Consider the following 27429-nt stretch of genomic DNA (forward strand, 5'->3'; position numbering starts at 1 on the left):
CTGAAAACGTAAACGCCCTCTGGCGTTTACATGAACATCATAATCGTTGGACATCATATACCCTATAAAATACACAGCAATGTAAATACATTAATTAAATAGCATTCACCTGTTGCCAGTTTCGTTTGTTATTTGACATTCAGATTATGTTTAATATGTTTATAATAGATTTTATTAGGCTGCTAGAGTTAATTCACATTGAACATGAAATAATTTTGACCATCAGATCCTGATCTTGTGGAACAGTTTAACCATAGATTTAGTCTGAGCGGTCCTTCATGTACAGTAAACCCAGACTGACCGTGGATCTGTCATTATTCTTTGTGGTTTATCTTGACCCAGGCTGCATGTTTTGAGTCGTTGCCTTGTTGCAGAACACGCTGGGATGGACCAGTCACATCCCTGTATAAAAATGTACACATCTATGTACTATGTACTATGTACACATAAAATCTTTAGCAAACAACTGAAGGTATAAATGTCACGTATGCTTTATGTGTATGTATGCTTTGAGTATATGCAGTAATATAACTGAATTATATACAAATATATATACATTACTTACAAATATAATTCATTATAATGTAACAAATAACAAATGAATTATGTTTTAAAATTCTTGAAATTGTAAACTAATTCAATTTAGGGAAGGAAAAGATGGTAGTCAGAGAACTGACATCCAAGCTGCCACCATGTGGACTTTTGACAGAACTGCACGATTAAAATCAGCGTTTGTTTACATGTGGACACTTTCTTCTGTGGTAAAATTGTCCGGCATCATAGAGCTATTTGAGGAAATTCTAATCAAATACCTTGAGACTCTATGAAAGAATCTCTTAGTTGTAACCGTAGTTATTTGACCTGTAACAAAAGATGTGTGAACATAGGATTAATATAGTCATGAACATACATATATACATAGCATTAATCTGAGATTTGTCACAATATGTAGACAAAAATGTCACTTTTGCTTTAAAATGTAAGAGGGAAATTGCTGCAGAGAAAAGGCCCCCTCGCCTTTCGAAATGGGAACTAAAGTTGGTTTTAAGTGGAAACCAGAGTTAGCCTAAAAGCTTCAAAAAACACCTCTTCTGACCCGAGTGCTTTATCCGAGGTAGAGTACATTTGGCAGAGTATGAGCTGAAGAGCATTCAAACCAAGAGCTTTTAGTTCATTTGGTTTTAAGAGGCCTTTCTCCTCCAACGCTTCCACCTATTCTATCAGCATGCATAGAAATGTCCATGACCTCCACTCAAATGGCTGCCCCTGTTTTCTTAGGAAACACACAATCCTCCACTCTCTGCGTGAACCTAAACCCTCTCACTCATCCAGCTCTCGCTACTTTGCTGTGACCCTTGAACTCTCCTCACTGCCGCAGCCGAGAAGTGACAGAATAGATGTAGAGCCATGAAAATCCTCTTCAAAGTTAAAAACGCAAATAAATAAATTAAATATTGCGATGACTGGGAAAGGAGTACAGGAAGTGGTTGAAAAGCAAACACTGGCTGGACGACACAAATCAAGAACAAGCCACGACATCAAACTGAGTCTGTGACGGTAAAGTAAGTGCCAGGGAATAATGAAAACATCCATCATGAATTTTTTTACATTTGTTTTACATTTTTTGACCATTATTACTACTATTACTATTTAGACGTAGATTTGCTGTTCAGCTCAAGTGGTTGTTAGTGAAGCTGGCCGTCACACAATACTGTGCTTTTAGCACCGCATCCAAGCGCGTCGGCTCACATTCGCAGTCATGCGTGCGGTACGCGGGCGTGTTTTTAACCAGCCCACATGTTCAACTGACGATAACTTTATTTAGTGAAAGGAGTTTTGCTGCAGTAATTGCTCCATGGGTGGACCCGCACAAAGAAAAGCTGCTGCTTAGATGCCAGTTGCAGTGCGAGGCGATGCTTAAGTGCCTCACACACACACAGCGACTGATTCATCCCCTGTCTTTATACATGCTAAGCTCAAATCTCTCATCCTTCCCTTTTTGGGAAGGGATAATGATGCTCGTTTCACAGCTCAAAGGAGTCATTAATGTGTGACACAGCCTTGAATGTAGGATATCAAAGCACCACAGAGTGCACCCCCCCCCCACACACACACACCCACTAACGGGCGCAACCTCGTTAAGACGGTGGAGACATGAATTAATCATCAGTCCACCCTGTAACAAGGCAGGAAATTGTTGCAAGAAATGTCCCTTTGAATTGCTAGAAAGTATAAAGCCCCTTACAAATCTTTCATCTCATTACAGGATCACTGTCAAATTCACTTTCGCAGATAAGCTGATGGACATGCTCCCCCTCCTACGAACGCTCATCCAATCTCTTTCACAGACGTGATGGGACAGGCAAGGTGAAAAATGGAGGAGATGAAAATTAGGAAGTCAGATATGAAACGGGCACATTTCTGTGAGTTCAAACGCAACACAAACCCTCAAAAAAGAAGACGATGGGCTTTATTCTGTAGCTGTGACATAACTCTATTAACAACACACACAAGTACATCCCAAGAACATAACCAGCCCTTTCAAATACCAAAGGAACAAATATCTTATCTGTGGTATAAGTTTCAGCCTCCCCTGTAGGAAGTCACATCTAGCTCAGAGTGGGAACGTTTTTATTTCTTTTAAATCTCTGGTACAGGCTCTTCCAGGTGCGTGCGTGTCTGTGAGCTGTTAAATGCTACACTGACTTCCAAGAATATTGTCCGTCCTTTTTCCATGGTTGGCTGGAGGAAATGGTTTATACTTAGGTTACCTTTACTTTATTAGCACCCAGGAGCCATTTCTCTGGGTTATAAAGTAACATCCTGCAGAGGTTAATAAGCTGCCGTCAGTGCTGTTGTTCACACGCACCCTCAGCCTGCGACATTATTCCGTAGCAGCTCCTATTTATTGTTTAAGTGAAAAAAACCTGAGTTCCAGGGGTAATTGTCCCTTTTGGTGCAGAATGCATCCTCCAAAAGGAGAAAGGGGCAGAGTCACATGGCAGCGTCATAAAATAATGATTTAAGCTCAGCTGAGGTTTTATGATCAACGCACGATAGCCGCTGGAAGAGAGGGAGGCTGTTCGCGAACATCCTCTTCACTCCCATCAGGTGTTGGGATGTTGTTAAAAGAATCTCCTAGCAACCAACACTGTTTGCACATCACAGGAAAGAATGCTTTTACTTTTATTTAGCGTGATCTAATCTGTCCTGAGAGGACAGAATCCCCCTCCATACAATCAAACACAGGTTTCTTTCTATTAGAGCATTCATCTAAATCTGCTCTGACGAACTTACATGATGCAGCAGCGTTTGAACACAGTCAGTGTGTTCGTTGTTTGTCTAAAAACGTCCGTCTGTCCACCACTTTGGTCTGACTGAAATACTTTATAAACAGGAGTGAATGAACTGAATTGAACATTACTTTAGACCTTCGTGACCGGCGGCAGAGAAAGAGTCCCTGATCACAAGGCGAAGTTGAATTCAGTTTATTTATAAAGCTCCAAGGTCTAACTCAATAATAGGACACTTTACATCGTTATGAGAGTCAGCTGGACGAGGACGGAGTCAACAACAGAACCAGGCTCAGGGCGGGGGGTCATCTGCCTGCACTGGTTTGCCTCAGCGTCGACGCCAGCGTGGCCGTAGACGCGTTCAGAGCTGCTGGGCTGCAAAGAAAAGCTTCATGTGCAGCAGTAATTATTCCCTCTGTTGCATCCGTAATCCTCTGCCTGAGTGCGCTGTCAGTGAATTAATTAAGAGCGGGTCTGAGGGTGCTCTGAAGTTAGTGGAGTATTGTAATGGTTCTGTGAAGTGGCACTTTGCAAACATTATGCCAGCGGAGCGGGAGGTCACCCACACGGCCGCGACAGTTTGTAGAAGGACGCCGCATCGTTGGCTGCGTCTCTGCAGCTCCGTGAGCTAAATGGAGCCGCGACGGGACGCGTCGCGGATCTTCCCATCGCGTTTGTTTAATCCAACTTCTTTGTCTGTCAGAAAAGTAGTCAATTTGCAAGCCTGGAGAGCCCTTGATATAAAACGGGTGGCTCGTCCCCACCTTTCCTCCTTCTCGCCCACTTTGGCTTGTTTGAAGAGCTGCTTGGAGAGCTGTAACAGGAGTATCATTCACTGTAATGGTGGGGCGTCCTCCTCCACAGCCCTCACTCAGATCACTCAGGCCACTCCAGCCGTTCAGCGCTGCTCCGCGTCAACACAGCACGTTCACAATGCGAGTTTAGACAGACACCGGCGTTGACCCCTCAGCTTGCACTAAAATGCCACGTTACAACACGTAGTGTGGATGTGGAGACAAACGCTACAGGATCTGAAGCGTCTTTGTCACAGGAGATTTGTCAGATTTACTCATCAGATCATTTGAGTTTCTGTAAAGTCAAATGCTGTCATGAACTTTTAACGCTTCACCGCCTCCACGCGCTGTCACTTCTAAGCAAGACCTTCAAAAATAGACAAAATCATTAATTACAATGAAGAAGAATCATTGGTTGTTTTCTTTAGTTTAACAGATGTTGAATCAACATCTGGATACAAAACACCTGCAGTTAATGAGTTTGATGATGAAACGATGGCTTTATAATAAAGATCTTCAACTGGGACAATGCAACAGTCTCAGACAAAATAGTCCACACAATAATTTATTAAAATCAACCACAGACTAGAAAAAAAGAGCAAAGGCATTTAGTATCAAAGGAAAGAAGCTCCACTAGCAACAGGAAGTTCCACTTTAAGCTGGAATTGTTACATGTTTACAGTAAATGTATAATACTTTCATGAGTCCAGTCAAGCTAAATGCTCCTCATTGTATGTTACATTGTGTCGTATTGGTCGTGTTAGCCAGCTAACGTATAGCCTTCAGATGAGTAACATTCAGCTTAGTTTCCATTATTAATAAAGAAGAATCCTTCAGATTGTTGGATGGTGTACGAGGTGCCAGAACTCTGACGAGCAGAAAGCAGAGCAGAGCCAATGACTGCCACCAACACGGACATGTGTCAAATCTAGAAAGAAAGCACGAGACGGAGTGAACACGGCGACAACACGGCGACAACACGGCGACCTCATGACCGGGTCGCAAACACATCAGCGAAGAAAAAAACACGGGAAAAAACACCTTTTCCTCTGAAGACGCTGCAGTTTCTTTACCTCTGTGTCAGAAGACCTCTGTCTTATGAAATTCAGTAAATGTACAAAAACATTTGTAGCACGAATGCTAAAAGTGGAGAAGGACCTGTTTGATGTTTTGTGATTTCAAGCACAGAAATGATCTGATTACGCGACACTGATTTTATGCAGAGAAACTGAAAGAGAAGTTGATGTGGAGCGTGACCGTTATTCCCCTCATGTAGTCAAGCATTGAGATAAAGCATAAACTAATTCTCTGGACGCTGTCTTGTGGTGTGATGTCTGCATGAACCTTCCAGCACGTTTTTTAGAACACGTCTGCACCTGAAGCAGAACTGAAGCACACAACAAAGAATCAGAGACTGTAGCTGGTCCCAGGCTTCAAACAGTCACACTCAGGCTTGTGCAGCTGAACACTGAGCAGGACGAGATGGGCCGAAGCCTCGCTGCATAAAGGCACTGTGTTATTTCTACAAGCCGGGAGAAGGAAACCCAGGAGACATCACAGCTGCATCGCTGACCACTTGCTTTTTAAATAAACTCTGCCCAAAAAAAGACAGAAAGACAGACAGACAGAAAGAAAGAAAGAAAGAAGAAAGACAGAAAGAAAGAAAGAAAGAAAGAAAGAAAGAAAGAAAGAAAGAAAGAAAGAAAGAAAGAAAGAAAGAAAGAAAGAAAGAAAGAAAGAAAGAAAGACCAGGCAGGAAACAGGACTGCGTCGGCCTCGCAACACCTTCCTACACAGAATGTGCAGAGCATCCAGAGGAGCCTGAACTGAGGGGGCGCGGAAGCAAGTGCACGAGACAGCGAGGGCAGCGAGCACAACCTGGCCTGTGTGCTCCACACGCACGAGCTCACAGATGAACACATGAACACACGGGCTCACACATGACCACATGAACACACAGGCTCACACATGAACACATGAACACACAGGCTCACACATGAACACATGAAAACACAGGCTCACACATGAACACATGAAAACACAGGCTCACACATGAACACATGAAAACACAGGCTCACACATTAACACACGGCTCACACATGAACACATGAACAGACAGGCTCACACATGAACACATGAACACACAGGCAGGCAAAATTCACACCTCGCTCCAAATCAAAAAAATAAGAAACACTGGCAGAAAACTGGAAGAAACGTTGAAGGTACATTATACTGCTATAGCTTGAAATGAATTAAAGTGAATTTTTAACTAAAGTTTAGATGAATCCTGTCCAAGAAAATGAAAACCAACGTGTTCACACAGCTGACGTTAAATGACCTGGTACTAAAAGGGAACTTTATGCTCAACATGAATCTGTTATGAATTAAAGTTTGCTTGTTGTTGCTTGGATTTTTATATGTGGAAGATTATAATTTGGAAGGTCTGGGGTAGATTTAAGTTAAATAACAAAAAAAAATGAATATAAAGCCTTTGGAGCACATTTTAATAAAAGCCTCTTGTAACAGGCTGGCAAACACAGAATGATTAACCCTTTTTATTCTGCATCCTTTTGCACCATTCTCACTTTGACAAAACACAATTAGGAGCATGTGAAATGTATCGGCTGAAAAAACAAACTCATTTCAGGGGTAAGTCGTCGCCAGCGCCTCTTTCCTGGCGCAGTCTGAAAACCAGTCCTGTAGGAGGATAATCACTGGGCTGCTTGTCTGCACACGTTGGGCCTTATGTGTGGTCAAAGCATTGTATGTGAACAGTGGTCAACTGCTGTCTACGCACTGGGAGAAAAACAAATGTACCACAGGCTTATGTATGCTGTATGTAAGGTGTTGGAGTACAGTATATAAAGGAATGTTACCTGACCCGTGCTGCACACACAGCATCCACTCCAGATCAAGTGCAGTCCACATTCACTTGTCCTCACTAAAATAAGCACACACACACGTGCACAAAACAATCTGTGCTTGGTTCTGTTGGTCTGTTCTGATCCGCGGCGGCCGAACGCTCGCAGTCCAAGACGGGCTCGGTTTGCCCCATTCAAATCCACTTCATACACGACTCGTTCACGAGGAGACGCGGCCGCGGCGCTCCTAGTAGATGACCTCGTAGACCGTGGCCTTCTTGTCTCCTGAGCCCGTCACAATGTACTTATCGTCTATCGAGATGTCGCAGCTCAGCACCGACGACGACTCCTTCGACTGCAAGGGGCAAAAAAAGACGGGCAGACTGTGAAAGGAGCTGCGGAGAGCGCGTCCCCGTCCCCGATGGACCTCACTGAATGTCTGTCTCACCTGGAAGATGCTGGCTCCGTACGGGGTTCTCCACGCGTTCAGCAGATTGTCTTTTCCAGTGCTCACAAACCATTTACCTGCGGAAAGTGACACAAATAAACATGGAACGAGGCCGTTGACAGACACTGGAGGCCTCTCTTTCTGTTAGAAGCGCGTCTGAGAAGAGCGCGCCGTTGGTACGAGCGGCCTCTCACCACAGTGAGCGAAGCGCAGCGACAGCACGCAGCTCTCGTGCAGGTGCAGCTGGTACTTGTCGGGTTTGGTGACGTGCAGCACCTCCACGTTGCTGTTCTCCATCCCCACGGCCAGCCACTCGCCCGTTGGACAGTATCCCAGCGAGAAGATCTGCACCCAAAGCCCCAGGCCTGCCGTTAGAATGCGCCGCGGTTCACGCAGAGCGGCGTCTCATATCGCACCAGATTCTCGGTGTGTGAAATGTCCGTGGGAGGAGCATCGCGTGGGTGGACACACGTATTAACATTTTCTATGACTGTTGGCAAATATCAACTGTGTGCTTTTCTACGCCGTCATAAGCGGCGACGGCGCCGTCGGTGTTCCGCTGAAACAGATGGCTGCCTCGCTTTCTAAAAGTGTATTGAGAATGCAGCCACCGTGCCAGCAGGAGCGGCGGAGAGGACGTGGGCGAAGGAAAATTTACCAAATCCTTTTCACGCGATGTAGACCGAAATGAAAAGAGGCCACGCACGCGGCGCTTGGACGGAGCCGGGCTTTATTTATCGGCGATGGAGTCTGCTTCATCTGCTGAGAGCGCGGGCCCTTTAGTCTGTCCGGCCCTCGCTTCAACGCACGCTCGCCTCCTCTCGTGCGCGCCCATATTGTGAAATGGGTCTTTTCAGGGAAATTGCAGTAATGGTCTATTATTACTGCTCGTCTCCTCAACTGAGACTGCCAGCGCTATTAGCATCATTATCTGGGGACAGGACAGAATACCAGAGCACCGTCTGGCCTTTCGCTCGGGTCAGAGGCTCTGAGCTGCGCTCGTGGATCACTGCAATAAATCAAATCCTGGGAGTGTAATCATGCACACTGCTAATAGCTGCAACTTGTCTTGTGATGCAGACTGTCCATCAGTCTGTGCCTTTGACTGCAACCATCAAATCTTTTTAATGAACCTGTTCGGTTCTGGATGCATTAGCATGAACCTCTCTGCACCTGAGAAGTGAAGTCGTGCTGCTGCAGCTGCCGTCCCTCTCTGAGGTCCCAGGACCGCACAGTGTTATCCAGACCTCCGGTCCACAGCTTGGTGCCGTCGTTGGAGATGTCTATACAGCTGGCCCCGTCGGTGTGGCCCTGGAACTGCCTGCAGAGGACAGCGCACTGTTAGGGGCAGAGAGTCGCCTACGACGCTACGCGGACGCCGCCGGCCCCGTACCTGACCAGCGTCTGGTTGTGGAGGTCCCAGACCGCTATGTTCCCGTCGGAGCAGCAGGAGAAGCAGACCTTGGAGTCGGGGCTGATGGCCAGCGCGTAGCACGCAGGCGCCGACGAGGTTAGCTCCGCCTTTATCCGGGGAGTGGGCGTGGCCAAATCCCAGATTGACAAGGTGCTCGCCTCGCCCCCGACGATGAGAGTCCTCCCGTCAGGCAGCAGTCGACAGGAGCGGATGTAGTTGTCTCTGTTCTGGTGTGACACATGCACGTTAGCATTAGTGCTAACCCTGTTCAGGCAGCGCGGTGCACGGGCCTTTTCCTGCAGCTCACTCACAAGGCAGTCCAGCTGGGACACCGGCGTCTTGTTGCCGGGGTGACTGATGTCCCACACCTTGACGCAGCCCTTGCCTCCCGTGTACACGTGCCGCGTCGGGTTGCTGATGGTGACGGCGCACACCACCTCCCCGTGGGTGAGGGTGTTGATCTGCCGGGCGTGGCGCGGGATGCCAGGGCCTATCAGGGCGTCCGGAGGGAAAGGCACGGGCTGCATTTGTCCATCGGCGCTCACGTGAAAGGAGTAGGCCCTGGAGGAAAAGGGAAATAATGGGGGAAGAAATTAATGAGGAAACAGGCAGAAATGCTTTTTTTCTGCTGTGGAAGACTTTTTAATCTACGTTGAGAAACGTACGGTTTTCCCCCAGGAATGCCCGACAGGTTGGGCGGAAGGCCCGGGACGCGTATGTGGTGATGAGGATCAAATCCCACCTGAGGAGGAGACGAAACAGAGGAGATTGAGTTTCCTGTTTCCTGTTTTTGGAGCTGAACCGCTGTGTTTTTGAGCCGCGTACCACTTGCGTGCGACCGTAAGCGGCCACTGCGGCCGCCGCCACCGCGCTCATCTGCGGGGAGATGTTATGGAGGCCGGTGTAAGCTGCCCCCACTCCACTCAGCTCCCCATTCATCCCCGGGTGGGGGACCATCCCAAAGGGCCCGGGGTACGAGCAGGGCACTGCCAGCGGCGTCCGGAGGCCGGGGGCTGTGAAGAAGTCTGACTCAGCACTTTTCTGTCACATTGTTGGACCCTACGCAGCGTGATGTCGACACTCACCCAGGGTCTCCACAGCCGAGGGCTTGCCAGGTGCTGACCTCAGGCCAGGGGTGGCGGTGCTGCTGGGGGTGGGGGCATCCGAGCGCGATGTGGGGGTGCTGGACTTGGACACAGGTGTTGTGGATTTCTCATTCTACAGCAAAGAACACGCAAAGAACTTGTAATAGTCGAGAAGAAAGAGAAACTATTTGTCTTTTCCATTGAATTTCTGATTTAAGTGTTCTTCTATATGTCCCCTCCAAAGATTAGTCTCAATCCTCTTGCATTCATGTGAAAGCCTAAGAATAGAAAACTATCCTGGGAAATTACAAAGGAATGAAGATCAGACAGCTATAACTACCAGATTAATCTCTTTAGACTTGGATGAAGGTGTGCTGCTGGAGGAGGCGATGGAGGAGGGGCTCAAGGGGGCATCCTTCTTCAACAGGCGACTCTTGTCCAAGCCGTTCTCCCGAGGAGAGTGGGCAGGACTTCCTCGAGGAGACGCCGGGTCCTGTTGCGTGCGAGCACAGGTGACGTGAGTCTCGTTTATTTGCATTTATCCGATGAACTGGCACAGAAAGAGACTCTTGTACCTCATTGGAGACATCCACGACCAGGTTGTCATCGCTCTTCTCTCCATCACTTTCCTGTCAAGGTCACGAGGAAAACAACATGCTTGAGTCTGTTTTTCTGTGCGATGATCTACATATTGTTTTATTTTAAATGAAATAGATGTGCTTGACTGAAAGAAAAATCACCTTCATTAACTTAATCAGATGCTAATTTGTGCCAATCAACATTTCATTAATATGATATTAAATAACATTAAGCTTGTAGCAGTGATAGAAGGTTATCATAAAATCAAAAATTCAATTACACCTGAAAGAAGATAATCTGTTTTTAATCATTCCTCTGATAATTACTGTTCAGCACATTATTTCTTTTTGTTCAGATTAATTGGTTAATTAATTGGTTGAAGGGAAAAAAGCTGAAATCCTCTTCCCCAAAGTAAAACTAATGCCAGTATATTATCATTATTAATGATATATTATTATATATTAATATTAGTATATTACCGGTATCATCCAAATAAACCAGGTTTGTCCTAAATATAGAACATTCAGCTAAATTAATGCCTTCACTTACGTAACGTGTAGAAGTCAACTCCTTCTCCTCTGTCTTCTGTTTTTTGCTGTCAGAGGGGAAATCGCCGGAACTCCTGTGTTTCTCTCCAGTTCGAAAACTGGCTGACGGGGACACAGACGAGCTCTGGAAGAAAGACATAATGAAGTGCTTGGAAAGTAATGGGTGAACAAATTAAAAGATAAGGCTGAGGTGGCCGGGACGTGCCCAGAGCAGCCCCTAAATGGGCCCCTGGGGCTTCATTGTGTCGCTACAAATCTGCCCACACAACAAAGTTGAAGTGAGATCAAATGGCAAAACAGTGAAGGCGGATCAAAGGCTCCGTGAGCAGAGAACACCGCGATAGATTGAGGAAAATGGCCTGGAAAAAACAAAATGGAAGCTGTGCAATTGTTGTGTTCGTACCGAGGCTTTTTTTAAACGCCATGAGAACAAAGCGAGATGCAAAGACAGACTGATCCACTTCATTTTCCTGCTGCAGTCACACGTACTGACAGTCGGACTGCACTTCGGCCTGAACTCTGCACCTCCTTTGAAAATAAGGGGAGGGGGAGTCGCTCCATTGATGTCTCTCTTTTCTTAATCAAATATGACATCCTTTAAATATCATTACAGGAGGATTAATCCTCTTTGAGAAGCAAAGATCAAAATAAGGTCAGCTAAAAATTTCCCCTCTTGCTCGACCCTGCTCTCTCTCTCTCTCTCTCTCTCTCTCTCATTGCCGTCTCCTTAGCCGGCAAATGACGGACAGAGAGAAGAAAAATAAAGCAGGACCTTTAACTCGACCTTTCCTCTAACGCACGCGTGTGACCTTTCTGCTGCCCTTTGCCGTGCTGCAAGTGTTGATTCTGCGCTGGGGGGGAGGAGCGAGCTTCACTCGGTGCGCGCGCGCCGCCGGACACCGCTCCGACTTGTTTACATTTCAGTCCGCGGCACGTGCGAGCAGCGCGGGTCTGCCGGTGCGCGTGCGGCTGTGCGTCCCGCCCGACGGAGACGGAGAGGGCTGATTTGATTAATTAGCCCGCAAATTAGCTCCTTCACAGGCATCAAGTCAAATTAATTTTGCTCCTGAGACAGATGAAGGCTCCGCTGGCGCTGGGAGTGTGAAGACGCGTGCACATCATAATTATATTTGCCTCCTGTTTGAAATTGATTTGGCGACGTCTGATAATGATAGCCGTAACCTTCTCCTTCTAATCCTTTAGTAATAACATATTAAACAGAGGCTGATGATGACCACACCTCATTTTGGGTTTTTGGGGCTCATTTGCTCATGCTCTGGACTGTGAGCATTTCCCTGAAGTTTCTCATTTGTTTTGGAGGTTTCCTTGTACATGTATGTCGTCCATCTGACCTGAATGACTTGTTTGACTCAGTGTTCGTCCCACTCACTTTTTAAAATCTGATTATGTCCATGAAAATATTTGAAATGATTAATATTCTATTTCTCTTCCTTGTTTTTATCTCCTGTCATAGCTCATACCATCGTGCGTCTGCTATTTGGAAACTGGGTATTTGGCTTCTTCTTTCCCTCAGTTTTTCTTGCTCGCAGACACAAAACACGCTTTGTTCACACCAAAAACCAGTTTTACTCAGGATTCATGTCATTTGATCTGCTCCAACATTTCTGATCCTTCTGCTTCTCATGCTGCTGCCATCACAGCATGGAGCTGCACAGTGTTCAGGGCTCTTTACAGGGGTGTCCTACCATTAACTAAAGCAAGCCGGTCTCAAGCAAGGTCTGTCAGCCATTAAAAAACATGAGAAACAAGTACAGAACAACAACAACAAGCTGAAGTATTTTTACTGCAACAGGTGACTAATTGTAACAGTCCATTTAACCTGGAGCCTCAACCTCATTAGGATTTCATGTCGCCCTCAGAATCAAAGATGGCAACTGAAATGATGACATTTAAAATCATCGGAAAAGAACTGGAGCATTTATCACACCAATACACAGGAAAAGGCTGAAGCAGGAACGAACAACTCTCACATCCTCCGGACCTGATGCAGATGCCGTGTTGGACGCGCCGCTGCTTGATTGACAGTCAATGAGAAGGCAGACGCAGACGTACACACCCACATGCATTTATCAGTGTGTGAGGTGCTAACGCCAAGGACACACACACAGATGTTCAAGCATTTCACACACACTGTACCCTGTGGACTGTTGCCAAGGCAACTGTAGACCACTGGGGGTGGGGGGAGGGGGGGGTCATGAAGTGACTGTTGGCCGCTGTGTCAAAGAGCAGTGTGTGTGTGTGTGTGTGTGTGTGTGTGTGTGTGTGTGTGTGTGTGTGTGTGTGCGCGTGCGTGCACTAATGAAAGGCATTCATCACTCGGGTTTATCTTTATCTGCACGGCTGATTTTTAATGACCACACATTCATGCTGCTAACTGCTCCCATCATGGCGCCTGTGGGTCTGCACGCGTGTGTGTGTGCAGCGAGCAGGACGTATTACATAAAGAGACAGCGTATTAAATATTCACTCACGCATGCACGCACGCACGCGTGTGTGTGCTGCAATAAAGAAATGCTAATCTGCTCATTGAGTATTCAACAAACCAAATGTTTGCCTTGGGAAAAAAGCCTCTGCTTAAGGGACTAATTACTACAAGCGCTGGATGTAACAATCTGTTGCACAGCCTCTTTCTGCTTCCTTCACTAACCAGAGTTGCGATTTATCTGTGCTCGTCTTGGGGGTTCTTCTTCCCCCAGTTCACGTCTTGCTTCGTATTTATTGACACCAGAAACCTTAAAAGCATATTTCTTGTTAACACTAGAAGGAATTTACTCATCAGAAAATACTAATGCTCCCATAGGAATTTGTAATAGTAGTGATGGCCCATATTCATCACTCAGCCTTTTACCCACTGTTGGGCACCTGCATTAGTCACCAGCGGGTGTGTTCAAAATTATAAAGCAATCTGGTGGGAATGTTGATGGCAGGAAAAGCAATTGCCGCCTAATAATGTACGTGCACCGCCTGTCCTTTCATTAATATTGAATAGTGTGGAGTCAGACAAAAGAAGGAACCTGACAGAGAGCGAGCAGAAACGAAGCAATGCTTCAAATGTGCCTTTTTGCAGAGGATGGAAGTAAAATTACTTACCTTGACTGAATCTCTGTCTGAGGAGGCAGAAGGCAGGAGACAGAAAAAAATGATTAAAGCATTTTATGGCTCAAACACACACACACACACACACACACACACACACACACACACACACACACACACACACGCACACACAGTAATCAGCAGAGGAACACACAGAGCAGGAGTATTAGTATTACTCCATGACAGGGTTGAACCCCAAAACATTTTACATAAAAAGATGTTGTTATCAGGACCTAAATTACACAGTTGTTGTTGATGTGAGGATTTGGCCCAAACTGGTGGAGGCGTCATCACCTGCCATATTACATCACTTCCTGTTTCCTGCCAGCTTCCAATCGTCTTTGACCTTCCCTCTAGTTGTTCTGTTAGTAAGTTTCCGTTTCTGCTTGTGCAGTGACTTTCAGTTTGAACTTTTGTGTTCAGAGTTTTTGTCCTGCCTCGCAGTGCTTTTGTGTTTTCAGCGCTACTTTGTTTTGCTAAGTTTAGTTTCCTTCATTAAGTTGCTATCATAGTGAGGCCATCCGCCTTAAATTCTGCATCCTGTAGCAGTCACTCCGAGCTAAAAGCATCATTTGCTGCATTGCTCTGCTCTCGGATGATGTAACAGCTGCACCTTTTCCCATGTGAATGGCTCAGGATTGTTAATATTAGAGGCAGCGGCCTCCGTGCTCACGCTGTGTGCATATGAGGAACGTCTTCTCCTTTCACCGTGCGCGCTCGTACGAGGGGGAGTTCTAGCTCTTAGCTTTCCTGCAGCTACGGGGCAAAGCCGACTGCTCGGCAGCACCGTGAACCCTCGCAGCGAGTAATCAAGAGCTGGCGCGGGCTGTGTCTATCGCGCGCCACCACATGCTCTCGCTCATACAGTGTCTACGCGCGATAATTAAACGCTTGAGCTCTGAGTCAAGCTCAGAGAAGAATTAGAGGCGCTCTGTGTGTACAAGAGAAGAGAGGCATCATGGTGGTTGTGTATCGCTCCATATTAAGCCAATTAAAATAGCATAATGACTAATCAGAGATTGATTGCTTTAGCTTGCACTCATTCAGAGAGCTAACAATCTGTACAAATGGTAATTCATAACTGAATGTTCTAGAGAAGATTGAGTATTGTTGCCTGTAAGAGACTCTCACCATCTGCTTGTGAGCAACTTAAAATGTCAGACTATAACAAACCTACAATGCTGAGTGTAAATGTGCTGATTATAGAATTCAAAGCATGACATCATACAGCTTTAAATACAGCTGATTTGTTGATTATAACAAATTTTGCGTGCACCTCGGCAGAAAAAACATCCTCACTGAGATGTTGTGCCTTGTTACCAGAGCCAATAAGGCATGACAGGACTCACTGTAGACATGAAGACAGTCGCAACACAACCAGACCAACACTGAACGCACACAAACGCGGCGGGTCTCACCTCTGGGGTGCTCGCTGTTGCTGTCGTGGTGTTTCCTCTCGTCTTTGAGCGGCAGCTGGTGACTCAGGGCGGAGGAAAGCGCCAGCAGGCTGGCAGTGCTGGCCCCGGGGGGCAGGGGGGGCTGGAGCCCGGCGGGGTGGGGCGTGAGGGGCACTGGGATGGCGTGGCCATGGGACAGGTGCTGAGCCTGGAGCTGCTGCTGCTGAAGCACACAAAGAAGCACTCCGTGATGCTACAGTTCAACTTCGGAAAAGAACAAGAGAAGAGGGTGCAGGAAACAACAAGTCTGGCTTGATAACAACATCACACAAACAGCTGCCACGTTTCATGCATTTGATGAGCTAAATCTACCACACCAACAAGATCCCTGCAACAGGTGACTTCTCTTTCTCTTACCCTTCATATCTTACATTCATATCTCTTTGCCACTACTACTGTATAACACTTATCTTTGCTAGAAAAAAGATCTGTGTGTGTGTGTGTGTGTGTGTGTGTGTGTGTGTGTGTGTGTGTGTGTGTGTGTGTGTGTGTGTGATACACCCACTCCTATGATGGCGTTGAGCTCAGCCATGGTGACCTGCTTGGCCCTCTCCACTGCCTGCACCACCTGCTGCTGGTGCTGAGGAAGAGAGCGACAGAAACAATGAGACCAAAACAGCATCTGGGATGGAAGCGGCTCGAGAAATGTGGATTTGATGACGACAATACCTACGGATGAATGCAAAGTACTGCATTAAACTGATCATGCATTAAATTACAGGTAACCCTCATCCTGCACAATAAAGTAAAATAACATTAGAATACAACTGGTTCCTCACATCTGTTTCTTTTCTATCGAACAACTACAGCAAGTCACACTTAAATTAATTACAGTATGAAAAACACAAATAATTTGGACATAAGGTCATAAATCAGTAAAGCAGATTTATTTGCTTCTCACCAGTTTCTGGACAGAACCATGCATGCTGTTAAAATTAAAGGCTCTGTCCAAATGCAGCTTAAATACCATGAGATCAGAGCCAGAGACGCCTCTGAGTCACCACTGTGCTTTGCTCTTTATTAGGAAAGCAAACGCTGCTCCTCTCCATTTGACAGTGACCAGCGCTTCCATCAAATATCTCCACACGGACAAAACCCAACTAATTAGAGCGTTCGAGCTGGTTAAGTGTAGTTTTGAGAGGCCAGTTAATTGTAGATTAAAAGCAGATCACGGTGCTGGAGACGTTTCAGTCTGGGGGAGGGATGAACGTCTTCCCTTCATTAACGTTTCCGTTTTCTGTCACTTTGCAAAATGGTTTCCACATCTTCAATGTAGAAACAGCAGAGAAAAAGGGAAATCGACAGTGAGAGAGAGAGAGACGGCTAAGAGGGTAAAGTCAACCAAGGGGTAAAGTGAGAGAAAGACGGCTACGGAGGGTGAGACGGCGCAGCGAGATTCAACCAGGAGTGCAGAACATCAAAGTAGGCCTGAGATGAAAGAGCTTATCAGGTGTGGAAATGAACCTGGACATCGAGTTCAGCTGCAACTTCGCAGGCTGAGTCTAACCTGCTTGAACGTGACAAGCACGGATGAAAACATCCACCTTTGTGATGCATGCTGGGAAAAAAAGCTTTAATATGACCCATGTCGCTCATTCTTAATCGACCCAGGACGGCGGGAACACGCAGAACGGGTCACCGGAGCATCGCAGGGTCGACACATGGAGACACGGGCTCACGGATCAGGACGAACATCTGGAAGCCAGAGGTGTTTAGTCTGTGTGATCCAAACCCGTCGCTACGCAAGTCTACAGTACGTGTGCAGGACTGTACACACGTCTGTGCTGAGATCCTATTAGTGACAACAATGCAGCCGTCAAAGAAATGTACAAACAGCGAAGAACAACATCAGAAAATGACAGAAATGAACGGACGCAGAATGAGCTCTCAGAATCCCGTCCAAACACAGTCAACGTGATTTGCTGCGGGACAATGCTACGACTGTGTTAGCCCTCATACACGCGATCAGTAAAAGAAGCTGTGCATCAAAACAAAGCGATGAAAGCTGCCTCCTCTCCCTGCGTCCCCTCTCTGTGGGCCTCGGGGCTGTGTAGCAGCACCGCAGTCTAATGCCATTATTCCTAATCCACCCTAAACCCTCCTAATCCATGGCTAATCTGGAGGAGAGCTTTGGAGTCCACACTCACTCCTTCCTGCTGCTCCCACCCCTGAGCGCACACACACACACACACACACACACACACACACACACACACACACACACACACACACACACACACACACACACACACACTGTCAACTCCTCCAGTGAAAGGATTTATCAGTGAAACACACCAGCACCTAAAGATTTTAAAATCACACACTGCCCACACCCACCGCTGCTTGTGCGCATATTACTTACATCCGGCTCTGTCACACACATACGCACACTCCTGCATATAGTAGAGGAAGACATTTAATAAGTTCAGAGCATATCTGCCTATCCTGAGCAAGGAGGATTAGCCCCGGATAATCTTTGCGTGTGTGTGTGTGTGTGTGTGTGTGTGTGTGTGTGTGTGTGTGTGTGTGTGTGTGTGTGTGTGTGTCTGTTATACCTCACAATCCACCACACGTCTCCTCCCTATATGGCTCCTATCTGTCTTCTTTACTCCTTCTCTCTCTCTCTCTCTCTCTCGCTCTCTCTCTCTCTCTCTCTCTTTCTCTCTCTGTCTCTCTCTCTCTCACCCACCCACCCCCAGATTAACTCACAGTGACAGGAACCTTTGAGTCTTACCTCTTGAGAGAGGAAGGGGATGACTTGGGCGCAGATCGCATTCAGCCGCTTGACGATCTCCGCCTGCAAGACAGAGAGGTCGGCGCAGAGAGGCGTCATCTTTAAATTCTCCAGCAGACACCAGGGAGTCAACGACTTCACGTAAACTTACAAATCCCCACATCACAGAGGTTTAATGTGTCAGTTTCTAACTTCATAGTCTGTCGTTTGTAACAGGACATAATAATTATAAGTGTGTAATTGGTGTTAGCTGTAGTGTCTATAGACAGTCATCCTGCTGCTGAACGTCCCACTCATCCTCTTGGATTATTTGTTGACCTAAACCCAGGATTCATCCTTCTAGAAAACCTGAGCAAACAGCTGAAGACATGTGGCGTGTTTGTTGACTCAGTCATGTAGATTAAGTCCAACTCACATAAACACAATCATTCCAGCAGCTGCAACACAAAATCAGAAGTTGAAGTTGTTCCACCTTTAACCCCGTCAGGTGCTTATTTCCTGTATATAACCTTGACAGAGGTGAACTTTGCTCCGCTATCAGCTGCTAACAGATGCCCCCAGAGGCCACACACACACACACACACACACACACACACACACACACACACACACACACACACACACACACACACACACACACACACTCCTCAGACAGCAGCACGAGCAACGCTGCTGCAGGGTGTTGCACACGTGAACACGAGCGCGTGCACGCAGACAGACAGGTACATCCCTCCACAGGCTCTTCAGTATTCATCAGACGGTTCCACTGAACCCAAGGGTTGGTTTTAAAAGATTACACAGCTCGCTCTCTCCCCACATCAGGTAGGTTTTTTTAACAAGATGTTGCCTGATCCACTGTCCCACAGGGAGTGCTGGTAGTGCAACTCAAATCCAAACACAAGCACAGACAAAAGGCACTGACTCACACAAACACAGTAATGATCATCATCACCTCCTGGCTTTAGACACATACAGTAAACCTACAAGTCTTTTATGGTTGGTTGGTGATGGGTAAAATACTGCATCTGCTGCAGATTACAGTAAAACATACAGTAAAATTGTTTTTCTGCTGTTGTGTTCAATAATTAACTGACTTGTACTTTTATATGTGCTGTACATACATCAATATGTAAATAATAACAATTACAGTCTAATTTTCTACTACATACAGTAATGTGTAGTGATGTTGAATGACAGAAAAACAGAAACACGCGCTCACTTCAAACCGAACCATATTCACACTTTACACAATTAAAGTCTTTGACCTCCAGTGGAAATCTTGCTCTGGACTGAACTAAGGGCGATAGAGGCGCTGAGCGAGCGGGCGCCAGGTCTGCAGCTATTCGCGTGGCAGCGCGGCTGCTCACACCACCTAAAACACTGACATTTTCATTTTATAATAAACGTTTATCCAGGGAAGACTCGCTCTGCACACATGCCCTTTTTCAGCTGGTTGTTCTATTTCACATTCATGCACACCAGGGAGCCGCCCAGTACATATTAGCCTTTGAGCAACTCACCGCATGAATCGGCTGGGGTTTAAGTACCTTGCTCAAGGGCACCTTAGCTTTAAGTGCTGAGGGAAAAGGAGGCCGTGCTCCGCTGGGGAATGAGTTTGGTGATGCTCCATGAGGCTGACACCAACGTCTGCTCCTCTGTCATGGTGTAAGGAAACAGGAGCGCTACAGCTACAGGACAGTGGGCAGAGGCGCCACTAGAAGAAGCTAGAGAGACGATCAGCTGACAGAACATGAGCTAGAGGGAAAGAGGGCCACAAGCAACAAGCAACGATCCAACGCTGGACGTTGAAGGTCCAACTGCCCCAAATCCAGGCTTTTATGATTAGTATTCTGCCAGTTCAGCCTTTGAGTCACTTTGAAGAACTTGCACTTTGATTATATGAACAAAAATGTCATCACACTCATTGCGATGATTTGCTAATTCATTTTTAGCTCATCCAGATTTTATATCTGGATAATTTCTTAATGGTTCGTTTTATTGCACAATAAAAAAAAGAATATTATTCACTTAGTCTTTATCAGCAAGATTTTCAAGTACAAATGGCACAGTTCAAACGCTGCAGGTTCTCGAATGTGAAGCTCAGTTGTTTAGGTCTCATATTTGCTAAAATGCACCAAGTCAAAGATTGCAACGGTTTTATTTTGAAACGCATCCAGGCAAAACCATTAGGGTTAAAAGATCTGCTTTAAAGGATGGATTCAAGTCTCCACTAACAACTCTACAGCCTGAACCTCCAATCAATTCATTCTGGAGACTTGACCCTGAGATGTTGGCTCACAAATGGAAACAAAAGCGCTGGAGCAGAAAAGGAAATGGAGATGCTTTTCCACAAGGCAACACAACCAATTTCAGGTGACATTTTACATCAGGGGCAAACAATGGTGACGAGCAGAGTGCAGAGTTGTCAGCGTGTTTGGCCAACAGATCCGTTCACGCTGCAGAGACTAAAGGGAAAAGCGGGGTTCCTTTATTTTCTGAAAAGTGTCCTGTGATTTGTGCAAACCTGGAGAATCGTTTTTTGGTGGGAGCGGGTCTCATCTTCGACCTGGACCCGTCAGCGTCACCGTCCTGACAGTAAGTAAATAATAGAGAGTCCTCTAAGGTTAGGACTCCAGGCGGGTCGATCCAGGATGCTTATTGACAGAATGCAGGACTCTGTGGCCACATAAAGCCCAGAAATCTCCCAGATGAGATCATGTGCAATGAATGCATCTTTGATCCCGTAAGTGAGTCACTGGAAAAATGTCCTTCCAGTAAGAAAAAGATGAAAAGTGAGCGAAATGTACTTGTCAAATTGCTGAACACCTAATTTTATCATTTCCTAATAATTCAATTAGGAATGTTGAGACCAGGAAAAGGTCCATTAAGCATTTGCCACAGAAAATGATTTTCTGCTGTAATTTACCTGAGAACCTGCATAACTTGCTGTGCTTCACTGACATGACAACGTGTTGACACCACAGCAATAATGAGCAGAAAAAAAGAAACAAACGGCTCAAACAGTGGCACTTTAACTCCTAACAACAGAGAAATGAGATCAGACAAGAGCCCCGGAGTCAGACTGGGTCAGACAGAAGATCAAATGTCCGCCTCCCCCGTGGAGCTTTGTAAGCACCACATCAGCAGCACTTTTCACCAGCAGCTAATACACCTAATGGACACGGCCGTATAAAGGCTCTATTCCCTGGTGCCTGTGTGTTTGAGTGGGAGTGTGAACGACACCGCTAGGGTGGGCAGGGCTGGAGACGGAGAGGGAAAACAAAGAGCGCTCTGCAGAACGCTTGAGCCGCCGAATCAACGCAAACGTACAAAATGCTGCCGCTCGTAACGAAGATATAAAACAATATGAGTCAGGTTTCAAATTGACTGCTTTGATCCACAGCTTGCAACAATGACTTCCTCCAACCTTTGGCTGCCTATCGGCCGACTCTATACTGGAAGGACTGGTGTCAATAATCTCCAGTCACATCCGGACCACTGTGATTGACCTTTTGACCCCTCGTTTTGAGCCCCAGATTGGGCGCCACTGATACAGTCACTGATACAGTCACAGTACAACCTGTCGCCGTTGTTGCCCTTTAAGTGTTTTTTTCTAGGTGTAATCATTCATCCACAACTACATGACATCTGCTGCAGCGTGAACAGAACCCGCTGCTGCTCTTCAGGAGTCACACGGTCCCTTCTTCCTCCACGTTCTCCTCCCTCCTCCTCTGCTCCCCATCCTTCACTTGCTCTATTCCTCTCTCAGACTCTCTAATTTGCAATTGATTAGCTGTCCTCTCGCCGCTCTACGCCACTCGTGGTCCCCTCCCCTCCTCACCCCCCCCACCCACCATCCGCCCCCCGCCCCGTCCTCTCCTCCGTCTACGAGTCAATTTCTCTTTAACGAGCGTTGGTACATTTCACTCCCCTGGCTCCGCGGTCCTTCTGTGTAAATAAAACAGGGAGCAGAGCCAAAAATCAATGGACCTATTACCCTCAGAAAATGCTAAACAAGCAATATTAGCAATTGGCTTGGTAGCAGAGGGCGACCGCCTTAATGGGACTGCAGCTCGACACCCTCCCCCCAGCGCTGGCACCACCACCACTCGCTTCAATCTTCATCCACTCAACAAGCCACACGCACTGTATCATCACACACTGGATGGGGAACTAAATCATCTGCTCCCACACACACACACACACACACACGCATGCACGCACGCACACACACAGTGCTGGCAAAAATTAGAAATTCACTCCCCAAAACAGCTCCCTGACAGAAATGACTGGACAACACACACACTTTGTATTTTATCATAAACACAGATTACTTCTCTCTCTCTCTTCGAAGCTGCGACATTCAAACGCACAAGAAACCAAGCAGACACAAATAGCATCACATAACACACACACAACATACAAACGGTGCACACAAAGCTGAATAAACGCGTACAGTGTGCATACAGACAAATGAACACACACTCAGTCAACATGTAGCGCCGACGTACAGGCTGTTACACACAGTCAACACACGGCACAGCGACACACACGCAAACAGAGCGAGACAAAGGCAAAGTATTTATCACATCCCCTCACGCAGACACACACCATTTATCTGGAAATGAATGCGTAGCCGCTCGCGTAGCCGTGGCCCATTTAGCCTGGCAGCTGATGTGTGGTTAACACAGACAGTTATGCTAATGACGGCCCGTGTTTAAAAGCGGCAGCAGTAATGTAAAGGCTCGTTAAAGGCCAAATCCTCGCTCACTCCACTCGTTTCGGACCATTTTCTCATTCAATTAAACTGATGGATCTATTATTCGCACGTGGAATCGCCTCGGAAGCTCAGCGGCCGGCCGTGAACGCCCGCGACCGGATCGCGTGGCGCCTCCACTGTATTTTACGTCTCAGTGGACGTGTTGGAATCATTTATTTGTGGGCTACTTCAGCGGTGCTGGGTCGTCCCAGGTCTCCGTGGACCGCCCTTCCTCCCACTCCTTAATAAGCTGTGCCTAATTGCTGGCGAGCACTTTCTGCATAGACGGATCAAAGGCGTCTGATGTGTGCTTCCCTCTGGCACAGACAGACCCGCAGCTCGTGAACGCACACTGGCTGCTGGGCAGCGGATGATGGCCACTTTCTGAAGTTTTGGTCTCGCTTACCTGCAGACCTGAAAGCTCGCCTCAGGCACCACATCACACACGGTGGGCCTCGTGATGGCGGGTGGCTCCAAGGCCTCATATGGAGCGTGGAGTCAGGCCTGTGGTGATTGTACTGATCCTGTGTGTTACCGTTCGTCTATTCACGTTTGAACTGTCTGTTTCCTGAGTGAAGTTGTGGTGATGTGGTGGTGGTGCACCTGTTTTCTGTGATAAACCTCAAAAAAGATCAATGCTCAGGCTAAAAACACTTACCAAAGCTCAACATGTGGATGGAAATAATAGTTTTTTTTAGAAATATGACTAATAATAATCAAAACATGCTAATATCAATAATTTGGTATAATTTGGTTCATATTAAAGCATCTCAGAAGGAAACTGTGTAGCAGAGTGTTTCTGCTTCAGACATATTTATAATGCACCTTATACCAGGCTAAATGTGGTTGGAGTCCCGTTTACTTTTTATGATAATAAATAAAGGGCTGAAAAAGATTCCTACCTGCTTGTGCATCTCGATGTTTAGTCCGTACGACATTTCATAGTACTGGAGGAAAAACATAATAAAAGTCAGGACTGTGACCTTTCGGTTCCTCTTTTTGCACAGGCTAAATATATGAACACACTCATGCATGTCACACATGCAGACAATGAAACCCACCATAACATAGTGCCTCTGCATCTCAGTCTTCTCACTGGCCAGTTTCTCACACTCCAGCTTCAGACTGGACGAAAAAACAGAAAAATGTTATGTCAGCATCAAAAAGCACGAAGACGCAGTCGAACAAACTCCCAAAAGGTGAAATATGAGAATGTTACTGGCAGAATGCGAGGCTTTTAAGTAAGTGCATCCTGTTACAAATTAGCATTTCTAAATCTGGATAGAGAAAAAAAAGCCTGAGAAAAAGAGCTCAGCATCTACAGCTCAGTAAGTAATGGATCAATAGACATCTCATCAGCCATCACGTCGTCCTGAGTGAGGGGAAGCCCAGACTGCACCGTCAACACAAAGAGCTTCACACGAGCAGGAACCATTTTACAACTGTGATTATGCAAAAGCTTAGCTCTTGCAAATCGCACGCGTTACTGGAAAGCTTTGAAAAACAAGCACGGTGACAAGGGAGGACTTCTATGTTCTATGAATTAACCTAGTAAACGCATCTGGAACTGTTTGTGAGGCGGATGCCAGCGAATCTTTCACACTGACGTCAAGCACATTTAAAAGTAGATTAAGTTGACGGGTGAAAACACAGCTACGTTTTCAGCTCAATCAAAGTTGCAGAAACAATGAAGCCTTCACGGAACCAGCAGGAGCCGGTCTCCAGTGAAGACGTGAGCAGGGAGCAGGAGTTCGACTGAGCGCGTGCAACAGACGCGATCTGCGGCTCAGCTCATTTCACCGGGCGATGGGGCAATAATTAGGAGGCGGCGTGCGATTACTGCGCCCTGGCATCCCGGTTCTGCCCCCAGCGCTGCGTCTCACTCCACCGCGGCGGCTGAGGGAGCGTTTCACGCCACTTGGCGGTCCGGGGTTGATGGGCTTCACCCGTGGGCGGCCACGGGCGAGCGCCGGACTGGAGGCAGCCGCTGTTACCGCAGCTCCACACGGAAGGTGTGAGGTGACGGACGGCGCCTCGCGCGGGTGCTTTAAACCAAACAAAAACCTGTTCTGACTTGTATTTCACATCATTGCGTCATTTCCCTCGTAGTTTGAGTGCTACATGACTGGTGCAAGGCAGCTTCACACCACACTCTCTTCCTGCAGTGATCTGGATGTTGAGTTTAATATGGATGAGGCAACACGATCCACGGATTCCTTTAATGCAGACTCATTTATCAATAATGAGATTTCAGTTAGTAAATCAAAACCTGTACAATACATTTTTAACAGAACATTTTCTCTTCATATGTGGCTTACTCCGATTATACAGTGCAAACTTCAATTGCTGCAAATGTATTTTATAAAATGATTATTAATCTAATTTCTAATCACCCTTCACCCGGAGAAAACAGCTCCCTGAGCAGGTACAGGTTGATGTGAATACTTTACCTGTGATACTGCGCTTGGAGGAACTGGAACTCCTCCTTGATCCGGTCGCAGGACTCAGAGACGGTGAATTTAAAAGGCTGTCCCGGCTGGTGGGGGACCTCGACCCAAGCCCAAAAGCGTGTGAGGGGAGAGAGGCAGAGCTGAGCCACCGAGGTTCAGAGTCACGACACGCAGACACAGACACAGGCACGACTGTACATCACAACAGGCCTCTGTGATCGCGGTGGCCTTTGGCTTCTCTCGGGCTTCTCTTACACGTTGACCCACGCACACTCACAGGCGCGCACACACACACGCACAGCTGCAGCCGCGCTGACAATGAGAGCAATTGTCCGTGCGAGCGCGCGGCGGCACGGAAACTTGATCTAAAGTGATTACGCATCCAGAGCGCGCGGCCGTTAATCTGCGCTCCTCTGACGGACCGCCTCGGCCGCCGCCGCCGCCGCCGCCGCTTCCTACTTACCGGATGCCGCGCCGGGGGGTACATCTTGCTCAGATCTCGAATCATTAAAGACGTGTCGCAAAGTTCGCCCACATGAAAACGAAAAGAAAGCGCGCGAGCACGGATTTCTGCCCGTGCGTAAAAGGTCAGTCAGCGGCCGGCGTGGGGACTACGTGCCGCTTTCGTGAAGAGTGGAAGCATCGTCGGACTTTGGGCTTTGCAAAAACAGTAAGTCGGTATTTCAAAAGTCCTTCCAGGCCGGTAATGAAAACAGGTGTTGTGTCAGTCTTCTTGAAAAAAAAATCCAGTGCGTTGTTGTTCACGCACAAAGCTGAACGCTCGTCCTCTGCGTTTAACAGCGAATCCGTTTATTTTCTCGTATTTTCTCTACGAAGCATCAATTTGGCGCTCATCGCGACCCTCCGCGTCCACGCCTGCGCTTCCCCGCCGCGTCCCGTTGTCACGCATTTATCGCTTTATGTCCTACAGCCTCCGTTAAGCTTCACATTCCTCGCGCGGCGGCGGCGGCGGAGCGACCACCTCACCGACTGTAGAAAGCCAAATTTAGAAGCAACCAGTCGTACGAGCGCAATTACATATTCACAACAATTATCAGCGGCCGTGACGTGACGTCGGGACGTGTAGTTTAATTCATATTAGTCGATAGTAAGCACTACAGATGTGCGTCTGCTGTAAAGAACTACAACTTCCCGGCTCCTCCGCGAAGCCCCCGAAGCCAATGGCGCGTGGCTTGAAGGAGGAGCGGCCATTAAAGGCAGCCAATGGAGGCGCGAACGTGCCCGCACCGGACGCCATCCTCCTGTCAGTCATCGACGTGCGGCCCAATCGCCTCTAACAGGCTGCGATTTATGCAGACGCCCCACGTGGGGGCTCGATCTTGTACTGTCACACGGATTAATCTGGAAACTATCTGTTGACTTATGTTTTTTTTAGAGGCTTCCAGGCAGAAGCGAACATATGGCCCCGAGGTGTCTCGTGTGTTTCCTGTTTTTAATTGAATTGCCTATTAAAGCAGTCTGCTGTTATGTCCACAGATTAGACTCGTAACCCAGCAATTAAATTCTCATTCAGCTCCCCAGCACGCTTACGTAGGATGTAAATAATATGGAGGGTAGAGGAAATAATGTAAACAATTAAATTCAATTAAAATATGATTAAGTCAATTAGCCGTGTCTGTGGCACATGTTGGAAAATGTCTGCGTGGTTTTCTACACTGTTTTCATGAAGCATTTCTCTCTCGTTGACCCAATCATGACCCAGCTTTTACACTCAGTCTATTGTGAGCTTGATTTACAGGACCTTTCCTTCTTCACTGACTGATCACAGTTGTTAAAACAATAAATAACACATGTCCCGAAGGCTGCTGAGTTCTGGTTCTGGTTTCACCGTCTCTTCTGTGCAGTAACTGCACCTCATTCATTCATTGA

General features: G+C 46.9%; 1 protein-coding gene across 3 annotated transcripts; it reads right to left on the minus strand.

The window, feature by feature from the left end:
• Positions 1–4639: 4639 nt before the first annotated feature.
• Positions 4640–26672, minus strand: LOC114862584 (transducin-like enhancer protein 4). 3 transcript variants are annotated; one of them, XM_029163060.3, is made up of 20 exons: positions 26003–26672; positions 25540–25637; positions 24151–24214; positions 23992–24036; positions 18331–18393; positions 16102–16176; positions 15558–15756; positions 14134–14150; positions 11024–11146; positions 10471–10524; positions 10236–10388; positions 9896–10028; positions 9636–9823; positions 9476–9552; positions 9122–9371; positions 8790–9037; positions 8570–8717; positions 7591–7741; positions 7397–7473; positions 4640–7303 (listed from the first exon to the last, which is right to left on the minus strand). In XM_029163060.3, the coding sequence occupies exons 1-20, from the start codon at positions 26045–26047 to the stop codon at positions 7196–7198; spliced, it is 2316 nt and encodes a 771-aa protein (XP_029018893.1). In that variant the 5' UTR covers positions 26048–26672; the 3' UTR covers positions 4640–7195. The 3 variants fall into 3 exon arrangements, with proteins under 3 accessions (XP_029018893.1, XP_029018892.1, XP_029018894.1); XM_029163059.3 differs by having other exon boundaries at positions 15558–15759; positions 26003–26671; XM_029163061.3 differs by having other exon boundaries at positions 15558–15759; positions 25540–25625; positions 26003–26670.
• Positions 26673–27429: the final 757 nt, after the last annotated feature.

Source organism: Betta splendens, chromosome 9 (assembly GCF_900634795.4).
Source record: "Betta splendens chromosome 9, fBetSpl5.4, whole genome shotgun sequence".
In the NCBI taxonomy this organism is placed as follows: domain Eukaryota; kingdom Metazoa; phylum Chordata; class Actinopteri; order Anabantiformes; family Osphronemidae; genus Betta; species Betta splendens.